This window comes from Botryllus schlosseri, chromosome 3 (assembly GCF_051294905.1).
Source record: "Botryllus schlosseri isolate E-star chromosome 3, Bs_hap1, whole genome shotgun sequence".
Classification (NCBI taxonomy): Eukaryota; Metazoa; Chordata; class Ascidiacea; order Stolidobranchia; family Styelidae; genus Botryllus; species Botryllus schlosseri.
Window position 1 is genome coordinate 492,429 of NC_137238.1, and position 13,473 is coordinate 505,901.

Consider the following 13,473-nt stretch of genomic DNA (forward strand, 5'->3'; position numbering starts at 1 on the left):
CGAGAACACAACATTGTGTGGCATCAAAGCTAATGGTATTTTTCTGTTCCGCACAAAATTAAAATAAATTGTTCACATCAGATGACAAAATGTAATTGGGTAATAATCAAAGTCAGAGGATGAGGATTCAGTCACGGGCAAGCTCTTAAGTGACCATTGAAGGTCGACACAACAAAAGTCGATCAACATGAGAAAGGGTGGTAGAATCACGGAAATAACCGGACCCTAAGATTCACATCACCACTTCTGTATGGCCGTTCCGACAGAGTATCATGGTAGAATTGGTATGACCAGGTAGAGTCTGTTCTGGTATTGAACTTCTGGCTGTTGCAAGATTCATCTGCAATAGATAAATAGTTATACCAACGTATGAACACATATATTAAGCATTGAAAAGATATTGTAACGGGACAAAAGTAACAGAGTGTTACAATTGCCCCTGATACGCTCGACCACGATTAATGTCTCAGGATGGTGCCTTCCCGGCGACGCGAGTCCTAGTTTCCCTATCATCACGGTAGACTATGGTAACATTTTTCCAGCTACATATATTGCATTGTAACCACTTGAGGTTTTATTCTTCAAAACAAATTATTCCAGATCAGAAAATATTTACTCAAGGGTCCAAAATTTCGTTTTTTCGAAATTATTCTGGGGTTTCGCGTCGTAACTCAACGTAACTTCAAGTATATTAGAAAACATAACTACCGCATGTGCACTCAAAATATGAAGGCGATTTCTTCATCCTATACTAGCGGTGAGGTCGATTGTTACATTTGTCCCCGTCTTCCCTACTATAACTTCACTTGCAAGTTAGAAACTTTCTGCGGGCCGCTCAGCGGATTTACCTAGCATCGATTTTTTTAGAAAAGCCGTTCGTTCCAAATCTCGGTGTGCAATTTCCAACTTGGAAAGATAATCAGAGATTTCTGCAGACATCTGACCGAGGAGGTTATCATCACTTCGCGGAATGCTGAGAAGTTCTTTCATATCTGTTGAGTGTATGGCGTACAGTGGAAGAACCGTCTCTGCGAATGGGAGCCAGACATTCAGGAATTTTTCAACTCTGGCGACAAATCCATTTCCGAAGTGAATGATGTCTTGCGGTGTCCCCGCGTGTTGGTAATCTAAAAGTTTTAATCTAGTTTAAATCATTCTCGACATGCTCGTTTAAAATTATCATACATGATTATCCTATATTCTGATTGTGCCAAGCCTTTTATATCAAAAGCATATCAGATATTCGGGGCGTATGCACTTTTGATTTTGCGTGCCACGGATGCATATTCGAAGAGCTTCTTGGAGGTACAGAACTTCAATATACAATTGAATAGTATATTCATATTGAAATGAACCCGAATATTTTTCGGCTGACACTCGCAAGAGGTAATCGTCAGCAACTATTAGAGAATTGGAAAGAACATTGTATATCAACAATAGTATCACAAAATATGGCGTCACCAGCATGAAATTTCGAATGAGAGAGCGTTCAATGTCTTATTTTTAGGTGGTACACGAACTTCTTTTTTTGACAGAGTTTGGGTTCGTGTATTTTGATGAAAGTCGACTCCAAGGCACACAAATGCATATTCCCAGCCATTTATCACGGGTGGTACATAGGGTTGCATTTAAAACAAACGGTGTTGAAAACATGTTCAAACACGCGACCCGCGGGCCGCATGCGGTCCGTCAAATCATTTTGTGCGGTCCGAGTTGGCAATTTGGATTTTTAAGTATTCGACAATATTTACCTTCAACATATTTTTTGTTAAATTTGAGAACTTGAAATTCGCTCTAAAACTACTCCAAAATCCAGAGACAATACTCATCAAACTTTACTATCACATCACTTTCAAAAGTTACATTGCGGTGGAAGATCAGCTATATGCGTCACATTACCTGTTTATGATGATAGGACTTGACCCGTTGATAATTCGTGACTGAAAATTGTGATTTGTACTCGGTTGCGACGTTTTGTAGAACTACGCGAACTCGGGCTGAATGGGTAATAAAATAAGTATGACTCAAGTTGGGTCGGGTCAAACGCTACAATCAGAGAATAACTTATTGTGACTCCGAAAGCCGTGATTTAACCACAGACGCAACAAACTACCAAACTGTTATGGGAAAAAGCAATATACCAAAAGGCCGTAGCTTGCGTTTCGGAGCGTATTTATAGCACCAAGTAGGTCGGTATGGCAGCCATTGGCATTCTGTTCTCCCCTCAATATGTAGTTAGTTATTTCTGCGTAATCTTGGGAATCTTTATACATGTTACTATCGCCTATTGAAGGTGGCGGGTAAAGTAGCGGTAACCTATATACGTTCCATTGCTGTAACACCAATGGATTCGTCGGCGACTAGACATTTCTATTGCTATGGCACATTAATCAGTCGGCATTTGTTATTGATCTGTAAATCTAACTCTGGTTTATTTTTATTTTTACTTTGGTAATGACTTGATCAATAGCCTAGCTATCAAGATTGTATGCCCGCATACCGGATTAGGATGTATTGCTCAAATGCTCTGATATCTGGTTAATCTTTGTTAAAGTTTTATATAATCTACCAATAATTGTGGCACGTCAAATGTCCGATAGCTGCCAAATTATAACGCGACAGCTTTTACGCTGTCATGATGCATTTGTGCTCTGGCATGGTGTCTATAACTACTAATGTTGACAAACTATGCCAAGTACAATAACAATTTTTTTCACATATATGAAAATATGATATTTTCGTACCAGGCGTTAATTCACAATATACTAGTAAATCACAGCTCACGATGCGTGCGGTATGCCAGTCTGCAAGGTACCGTAAAATATGGCCTATACTTGAAAATACATTGAATACCTGTATCATTGGTGCTGCGGCCCGCGACGCCATCAAAAACTCTGAAATTGGCCCGCGACTACAATTGAGTTTGAGACCTCTGTTTTAAACAGTGTTTTAAAAAATGGCTTTTAAAAAAAAATTGTGTTTTTTTAAGTTGTAAAATTATGCCATAATTGAGTAAATACTTTTGAAAAAACATGTTCTATGAGCCAACGGACAATGCCCACCTGATGTAGCCGACTTATATCGAAATGGGACGGTTGGAGCCCGCAAAATAGTCGGTTCAATAGCACTAGTACATATATTTCGTCAAAGGAGCTATTCTTACCCTATATTTTCAATTGCCAATGTCAATCCCCTATGACGTCATGGCTTCAAAAAAATCAACAAAACTTAATGAAAAACATGTTTTAAATTAGGGCTTTGTTTCAAACATGTTTGTTTTAATTTGATTTTTGTTTTAAATGCAACCCTAGTGGTACATGGGTGTGAATACACACATCTATTCTGCTATGAGAGTAGATTCGTAGTGTGTTCAAGTCTTGATCCCATCCTAAACGCGTTTCGCCATTGAATTTACAAACTTTTGTTTAATGGACGGGGATTCTGTCTTACTCAATAGTAAAGATCTTACGGTAGCAGTGAGCAATCAACCAATTTTTATACTTGCCATCATAGGCACCGAGTTACGGGGTGGCGCAGCCACCCCATGGTACATTTATGGGGTGGCGGCCACCCCATACAAAATGCTTAAAAGCCCGCCATCTGTCCGTGATATCACGTAAATGCCAACTATTTACCATTTGCCGATACGCGCGCCGTTAATTGGATACGCAGCTACGTCGGTGACGACAAACTAGTGCTTAGAACGTCGCAATTAAGTGTAATCAGAGATGCCACTGGGTTATTTCGGAAAAAAACAGACATGGAGGCTAAATAAACCCAGAAAAACCCAGATCCTATATTTCACTCAAAATTATGTAAAATAGCACCTGGGATAATGACACAGACGCATGTCTAGTCGAAAAAATAACTGCCAAGTCATGAAATTCAGAGTGTATTCTAATGTGCTGATAACCAACGCAGCCACTGAGTAACTTGCTGGGACTGCTGTGTCCTTGTTGGAACTAAATAAAATCAGATAACAATTATCACCTGGTCTACCCAACCCATGTGCAATGTGCATACCATAAATAAAACTACATGTTATTCATCGCTACACCACGAATTTGTTGGAGTGATACTGGCATTGAAGTCCTAAATCGTTTCAAATTGTAAGACAGTGTTTCGAATGAGTTGCCCAACGAACATGACTTTCTTCGGCCTGTAAGTTACTGGTCAATGAAGCTCCGTCACATCACGCCGAGGCCTCTCATTTTACTATTGAATCAGTCTCACAATAACAGCAAAATTCATCGACGATGACGAACTGCAGTACGTGCAGTTTACGATAATACGATCTTACTAATCTAATAAATAATTTTCGGGCGTAAAACTGACCTGACGAACATGAAGTTGAAAAAAAAAACAGATTTCAAGGATACAAACCCAGAAACCCAGGTGACGCTCAAAAACCCAGATCTGGATGGAAAAACCCAGGAGTGGCATGTCTGAGTGTAATCCGTGACGAGTAACCATACAAGCGAAGCGACCTCGTTTACGACGTCGATTTCGACATGCGTGCGCCGAGAAATATCATCTCCTCTTTCGACCAGACGAGCGAGTTAACGCTCTACTAAGTAAATTGTATTTGGGCGCACTGCGCATGTTCAATATTCATTTACAAAATAATTCTTGAAGCAGTTTCGTGATAGTCTCCTTATTTGGAGCGCGAAATAGGACAGTGTGTTTGTGTATGCCAGCGAATTGAAAGTCATCCCTACGCAAAGTGCGCATATTCCTTACATTAACAAGGCGTTGCTAACTTTTATCGGGAAATGCAGCAAGGCAGCTCAAGCGTCGTTATAATGAGCTAACAATTCTCGCGATGTCAGACTCGGAACCCCATTGTGCCGTACGCAAGTCGAGGAATTACTGATTAGATGCACGCTTTCTCGTTTGATATCATCTGTAGGCTACTAATGCTTGTCTGCTTCACAAACTCGTATGCCCTCGATGTCACTTGTCAATGTCTGATTTGTTATTAAGTGCACGGCGTTGAATTACGTATTCAAATATTGATGCAACACGAGATTCTCGGTGGCGCAAATTCTGAATTTATTCAATTACTTTGAGCGGGAACATTCTATGTTCCAATAAACGTCACTGCTGGACAGACTCTATCGGGCGCAACCATATCGCGGATCGAAGTTCAAACCATCGGGATTTGTATTTCTAATGATAAGGCCGCGGCATGCGCCCATATTGCTCTTGTTGCAATAACACCTGGATAATTAAAATCGAACCATTTCATGATCAAATTCGACTGGCTGATCGGGACCTACGTAGGCCGTAGGCCCCTGTCTGATATTAACCAGCGCGTTGTCGGTATTAAGACCCTATCCTTGACGAGAAGTCCTGTCGTTTTGAAACGCTACCGTCGCTGGTCTGATTTAGCGCGTCCACATGCAAGCCTGCGCGCTATAATCTCTGGCACGAACCAACACGCGCACCATGCTAGGTCTGATATCGTTACCAGCCTTAACTATCGAGTTTACACTACAGCAGGACTGGCCCATGTGATAACATCGCTGGCCTAAACTATAGCGTCTGCTACAGGCATCGTATGATTTGCCTGCTATCTCTACTTATTAGATTGTTATGTCATGCTGGCTTAAGAGTCACAGCATGACATTGAATAGCTTTGAATCTACGCAATTGGCCACGGACAGACTCGAACGGACGTAGTTGATTAGCGCTAATACTAAAACATAAGAAGATGTGTGTCAAAGGCCTAGTTATCAACAGGGCATGGTATGGTATGGTATGGAACGACAATTTTCCATACTCCATACTTGCCTTACTCTCTCCATACCATACTTGCAATTTTCCATACCATACAAACATTGTTCCATACCATACTTGATACATATTCCATACTTTCAAATACTTCAATATCATAAGTATAGTACCTTTTCTAGCACCTATATTATTGATATTTCGGATGTCAGTTTTGCTTAAACCGGCCATGATGCGAATCTAATTCCTGGTGATAGTTTTACAGAGTCTGTCTTGGTGAGGTTTAGTTCACGATGGTGAGTTGACGTGTACGTATACTCTGCAGCTTCCGCGAGCAAAATGAGATAGTCAGCAGATTGTTATCTAGGACAGTCCATAAAATGGACGGGTAACATACGGCCCGCGGGCCAGATGCGGCCCGCGACGAGGTTTTGTCCGGCTCGCGGACAGTTTCCCTTCTTGCATGATAATGTGGCCCGCGGCCTCAGTCTGCCGAGATTCCCCACTACTTGCCTAAACGTCAAATTTCAGTGACTATATGTTATTATATAGGTGTGCGCACTGCGCAGCGTGCGAGAGTGGAGCTTACGCGTAAGTTCGTCGAAGCGAGAAGACTTGTATTATCGGCATTTACGATGTACTCAACCCTAATGAATTGAAATATTGGTAAAATTTGGGTACCGGGCTTTAAACGCTTTAAAATCTTAATTAGGGATTTCACCGTGATTTAGTTGATCAGAGAGAAGTAGACATGGAGAAGCAGACAGTATGACAATGCTGTTCTCAAATCCACATTGCATTGTCATTATCGGCGAGAAATGGCTCTGAACTCTGAAGTGACATGTTGCTGTCGATAAAATACATTCATTAAATATGATTTATCCCTTGTATATATGCGCGAATAATGTATCCATTCAGCAATTGCCCGCCCCTGCTCCATAAGAATATCATCGCATTTCCGGTACATTGGCATGAGGCGCATGCAAGTTTGAAGTAAATACTCGCAAAATAATTTATAATATAGGCGCACCCATAAAATGTCCCAGCTACAGGCTATCAATACTGCAGCGATCTGCGTGATTATTAGTACAGTATTTGGTTGAGGTTAGCGTGGCGAGAATTTCAAACTACATCTACCCCACTCCCTGATCTATAATCCTAATCAGAGATGCCACTGGGATATTTAGGAAAAACCCAGATGTGGAGGCGAAATAAACCCAGAAAAACCCAGATCCTATATTTCACTCAAAAGACACGAGATAGCTGTGAAAGTGGAGCCTGATAGTCGTCGCATACACTGATTCAGTCATTGAAGCCTTCGATATTGAATTTACAACAGTTCATAATACACATTTTGCTTGGTTAAAACTGCGAATCGCACAAAAAAACATGTTGTTTTCCTCTCGACACATTGCAATGAAACAATTGGGGCGCAGCGTGAATACTTAGTAGTGCACCGGTACTAATTATATCATCGCGCTGCGAAAGTTCAATGCAATGCCATCCATTCCCTATTACTAAGGATGATTTCATGTATTTTCAGCGAGTTGAACAGCTTGAAAGTAGCTTTCGATTGATTAATCCGACGACAATCACTTTTATTTGGAATAATCACAGACCAATCTATATTGGAAATGAATAACTGCCAAATCATGAAATTCAGGGTTAGGGTTAGGTTTCGAATGTGCTGATAACCAATGCCTCTGATTAACTTGCTAGGGGTGTCCAACTATCTAACTCTCGCTCTCTGAGTGTTCCTGTTGGAACTAAATATACTCAGATAACAATAGGATTATATTAGTCGGATCATCACCTGGTCTGTTCATGTGCTCGCGTGCATACCATACAGTTACATGATATATTTATCGATACATGCCGAATTGTTCACCAAGTGCCGAGTTCGCTACTGGCAATCGTCCTATATGAACATGACTTTCTGCGACCTGGAAGTTACCATTAAACGAAGCTCCATCGCATCAAGCCGAAGCCTCTCATTTTAGTAGTGAAATAGATTCTCAACACTCTGTCGTTACAATAACAGCAAAATCCATCGACAATGGCGAACTGAAGTGCGTGCATTTTACGATATTGCGACCATACTAATCTTATAATTAAGTTTCGAGCTAAAAACTGACCTGGCGAACTGGATGTTGAAAAAACCCCAGATTTCAAGGATAAAAACCCAGAAACCCAGGTGACGCTCAAAAAACCCAGATCTGGGTTGAAAAACCCAGGAGTGGCATCTCTGATCCTAATGTGAGATCGAATGAGGTAGTTGGAGTAGCCCACATTACCAATTATTGCGTCACACGATAGACTTTGCTCGGAGACGTCGTGTCTAGACTCAATAGAATATCGGATCAACATTACTGTTGTCATTGTTACATCACAAAATCATGTCATTCCAAGTGCTCCTAACACCGTTGCACAAGCGTGTATTTGTTCCTACAGAGCATTCAATAGTTCACGTTCACGCATAACAAAAGCGATCGTATTCCGTGAACAGCGATCAACGTACGCTTCATGAAGCTTGCACAGATCACGATAAAATGTATAAAATACCTAAGTATGGAAGTATGGAAATGTCGTTCCATACCATAGATCAAAATCTTCCATTCCATACCATACTTGCATTGTTCCATATTCCATACCAAAATATCGATCCATACCATACCATACTTCCATACCATACCATACCATACCATGCCCTGGTTATCAAAAGATACGAAGGCCTGAATCACCTGAAATCGGTGCCATTATACAGAACAGATTCCACAGCAGACATCAATCGTATTAATTTGTGAAATAGTTCGTCGTTGCCGAGATTGCGTATTCGATTGTTCGCGCGCGTGTTCGTGAATAGCGAATAGTTGATATTGAAGCGGGACCGAGGAATCGCTAATGAACCGCTGGACTCGCTAGCAAGCTTACGCGTACTTATACGCGTAAATGCGTCAACACGCTGAAGCTTGTCCTAGCCATGTATTATGGTCAGTTACTGATTTACGCACGTACGTAACGGTAATAAATTAATGCTAACTTGATAAATTCGAAACAATTTCAAACCCCCCTTTTTATTCAAACCCCTCCCTTTTTCATCTGGCCACCCCATGTGAAAATAAAAGTCGGCGCCTATGCTTACCATTATACGTTTCTCCATATATTTGTGCCTTATCTTCAGCCATTCGTAGGCCTTCGTCTCTTAGTACGGTGAGCTGTTCAGACAGGACCTTGATCCTCGTTAACTTTTCCCCGCTTGAAGAACTTAGTTCATCTTTTAAGCGGCTGATAAGCATTCCGTCACCAGCTCCTCCGACTCTAACGAGCTTCAGCATCTTATCGGCACAATCATCTATTTCTTCCACCCTCATCTTCACTCTTCTACATTCTTCAACCTCCGCTACATTCGAATCTTGATGGTGTGCCATGGCATATCTTTATCGATTGCTATTGACTAGGGATAAACACAAACGATTACCCGATAAATTCGATAATTAATTAATCGACTATTAGGGTTCGAGTCAAGTCGAGTATTTCAATGTGACATTTAATAACATCATAACATTAGAAATGATGCGGAAAGTTAAGTATGTGCGTCTCTTTCACCACAAAGAATACAATTATTTCCTATCATCCGGCGTGGGCAACCTTTTCGACCAAAGCGCCACATTCGATTTACAAACCTACCTACTATACCTGATCTTGGATACTTGCGTGGAGGATTTGCGTTTAATCTCGTGAATCTGCCATGTATTTTAACTTGCCGACGAGAAAATAGAAGTCATTATCACCTCATTCAATGTTGTTAATCCTATAGGCTAGTTAGCTGTTGCCTCCTTCGATTATATCTGCTAGCGGACATTGCTGTGATATTATCTAGAACCAGTGAGCCATCTTCTGTACCAAGCCGGTATCGTAATTATTATTTGAGTAGGACAATGGAAATAAAGTTCTGAATGTTATGCTTGCACAGAAGTTTTGCTTCCTTTATAACAGGGGTCGCCAACTCAAAACAGGTCGCGGGCCACTTTTCAAGTTTCGAAGCGGCCACGGGCCGCATGAATTCAATATCGGTATAAACTAAGCAACCATCGTTTTGAGACTCTACGTCAGTACGACTCCGTGCTACTTAATTTAGGCAATGGGCGTAGTGACCACGAAAGAATTAATATTTTATCAAAGGAATACAAATACAACAAAAAATCGTTATCATTAATTTCATTTTATTTTGAAGTCTGAGCTGTGCACGTTACTGGAAACGCTTTTCAGCGAATAAGGACTCGATATTGGGGCTAGCGAGATAGTTACTAGCTGAAAGACATCTCCACGTAAAGCTTGATCTTGTGGGGAAGCCCTAAGCCAGTGGTTCCCAAACATTTTTAGACACGCCCCCCTTATTGATCTGAAAACTTTCGCTCCCCCCTTATCGTCATATCACAAAATGCAACCAGAATGCTAGCAATCCCGTCGGATAGTTAGATGGCATTGAAGGTTATGACTGTTGATATACACAAAATACACGGACCGTACACAAATTTAAATTTGATGCAAATCGCGCGGAGCGCAAAAAAATTTTCAGTTGACCGCAGCTCTGCGCCCGCTTCAGATGCTTTCACGCCCCCACAAGAGGGGCGCGCCCCCCAGTGAACCACTGCAGTATGCCGTTTTATAGGCGTCTCGATCTTGACAGTGTTTTGGCCATTGCACGTCAAGGCAATATGCCCAGCCCATTCAATTCAGCAGATTATTCTTCCTCGATGGAATGCTGTTGCCATCCCCAAAGCCATTTTAGCTAGTGACGAATAGTGATGTTGGGCACAGGAGAATAGCTTATTTCGAAACAACAACAACAACAACAACAGCAATACTTGAAACTGCATTTCAAAATGGTTTTCTCAGCTTTCCTCTGAAATCTCAAATCACGTCGCGGGCCGCAAAATATGACTTCGCGGGCCGCGTGTTGGTGACCCCTGCTTTATAACCTATACTAAACGTGATAGTTCTGGCCGAGTAATCATAGTGGGAGGATTGGGAATCAATCGACCAGGAGGAATTTCCCAATGCTTTGAAGTAATGGATGAGTGAAGTGGAATCAGTTGTGGCGTATGTGGCATATTCCCGACCGTGAGGGAACTCAAGAAGCATGGGAAAGTGCGTAAACTCCCGTCACCAACTGAGCAAATTGACATCGACCGAGTAATTGGCATTTTGAAGATTGCTTACCACAATCATCATTCTATTTGCACTTGTCAGGCGCTTAAATGCTGTGTTCTGTGACATTGGTACTGACAATGATCATTGGTTTATTAGCAATTTTATCAGTTCAATACACCACAAAAAATGCGATACAATGAAAAGACAGGAAGATGTCGAAGCGACAAGGAGTAGTCTATGGAATCTGACTGACACCCACCTTGGCCTAGGCGATGTAAAGAGGAGGCATGCACACTGAATGAAAGTAAAGAATATAGTATAGAAAAAGAAAGCGACAAGAAATAGGGCGGCATGTCATGGGAAGCGAGATCGATAGGTCAGTCGTGGTCCGGTAATCTTGTGGATGGACTGTATTTATTTAGTAGTAATTGCTTGTATTTCGACTTGAATGTGGACATGCTCGTCGACTGTCGGATGGCCGGCGGGATGCTGTACCACACATCAGGTCCGGCATATTTGATAGAGCGTTGATCTTTCCGGTCGATCATATGATGTTTGGACGACGTGGACGCGCGTGTGTTGTACTTGTGCGCTTTTGATTCAGAGGTAAAGAAGTCATTGAAATATTCGGGGCAACGACCGCAGTGAAACTGATACATAAACTTGGCGATTTCTAGTTTCCGCATATCTTCTATGTTTAGGACGCCGCATCTCTTCAGCAGCGACTTATTGGATGGGCAGCCAGGCCCCTTTGGGGCTCTAGCTATGATTCGGAGTACTTTATGCTGTAGTTTCTGCAGTGGCTTGAGTGCAGTTTTACTGGCAGCCCCCCAACTTCGATTGGATTAAGGGTATCAGAAGAACCCATGCTGGCATGAAGCGCCCAAGGCTGTAGATCAGGCCGCACTACGGTGATAATTTAGTTTCTAGGGACTGAATATGACTCTTCCAGGACATGTTCGAGTCCAGTAAAACTCCGAGATATTTGGCATTATCTGTGTTGGAAACGGGCTGACCAGCGATATTAACGGTTAGGTTATTTTTTGAATTTACATACAAATTCGATGTCTTAATATGGTCGTATAAGTGTAGGCTGATCTCGGATACTTGCGTGAAGCACGCTTGCGTTTAATCTCGTGAAACTGTCATGTATTTTAACTTGCCGACGAGAAAATAGAAGTCATTATTATCGCATTCAATGTTGTTGATCGTATAGGCTAGCTAGCTGTTGCCTCCTTCGATTATATCTGATAGCGGACATTGCTGTGATATTATCTAGAACCAGTGAGCCATCTTCTGTACCGAGCCGGTATTGTAATTATTATTTCAGTAGCGCAACGGAAATAAAGTTCTGAATGTTATGCTTGCACAGAAGTTTTGATTTCTTTATAACCTATACTAAACGTGATAGTTATGGCCAAATAATCATAGTGGGAGGATTGGGAATCAATCGACCAGCAGAAATTTCCCAATGCTTAGAAGGAATGGATGAGTGAAGTGGAATCAGTTGTGGCATGGGAAAGTGCACAAACTCCCGTCACCAACTGAGCAAATTGACATCGACCGAGTAATTGACATTTTGAAGATTGCTTACCACAATCGTCATTCTATTTCCATGTTTGGGCCACGGCTTAATTGGATTTTAATTTTGTTGTTCCACTTGTCAGGCGCTTGAATGGTGTGTTCTGTGACATTTGTACTGATGGCATATCTACTTGTGATATCAAACCATTAGGCCTGCCATACCCCAAATTTAGCTGTTTAAATTCGTAACTGATATGAACAAAATCTGGAATATGTTTGTGCCTCTCTGTCACTGGCAACTCTTTTCTTGGAAAACGGATCTTCCTTTCTTTTTATATGAATATAAACATAGCAATTGGAATGGTTTGGGGCATTGGTTTCTCCATCTGAGTGAGAGATACCACGCATACTTTTATGAATATGCTACATCTTTCAGGCAGAGCTCCCATTTTGAGTAGCTTTCTGGTTTTCAGCTGAATGATATCAGACTCCTCAAAATGATTCTCGCAGATATCGGCTCTATTGTAAATTGCTCCAGCTGTTAATTCGGTTGAATTTGAGACAGCTGCTAGCTTACGTCTCCAGCGACGTATTGATACGCGGATTATTCACATAGCTACGTCCAGGGATAGCGCAGTTGTTGAGCACAATTGCAGGGGGAACTCTATTATTTTTATCTGCGTAAGACGCGAAATGTACAACGGGATATAAGGCAATGCGATGTAGCCTAGTGAACAGAAAGGAAGATGTCAAAACAAATGAGTACAATCTTCCAATGTAACATCCACCTCGGCCTAATGCCCGATGAAACAGTGTACGATATTGATCTGTCGGAAGTGATAACTTTTTCTTTGCTCTTTTTCATTCGCTTTCCGTGGGTAGGCTATCCGTTTTTTCATCGTTTGCGTATGCACAGAAAATTGTTTGGTCAGTTCTGTACCGGTATCATCGGCTGTCAACGGCCACTCCATTATTACCGCATAAAGCCTTATCAATTGTAGCATTGGCTACGAGTTTACGGGATTCGAACACATAGTCGGCCGCGGAGAACTTATCGCTGAA

At 41.6% G+C, this 13,473-nt stretch overlaps 1 protein-coding gene across 1 annotated transcript; it reads right to left on the reverse strand.

The window, feature by feature from the left end:
- Window positions 1-786: 786 nt before the first annotated feature.
- On the reverse strand, window positions 787-9,183 carry LOC145435457 (uncharacterized). Its single transcript, XM_080312734.1, has 2 exons — window positions 8,876-9,183; window positions 787-1,127 (listed from the first exon to the last, which is right to left on the reverse strand). Exons 1-2 carry the CDS (start codon window positions 9,159-9,161, stop codon window positions 814-816), a joined length of 600 nt encoding a protein of 199 aa, XP_080168860.1. The 5' UTR covers window positions 9,162-9,183; the 3' UTR covers window positions 787-813.
- Window positions 9,184-13,473: the final 4,290 nt, after the last annotated feature.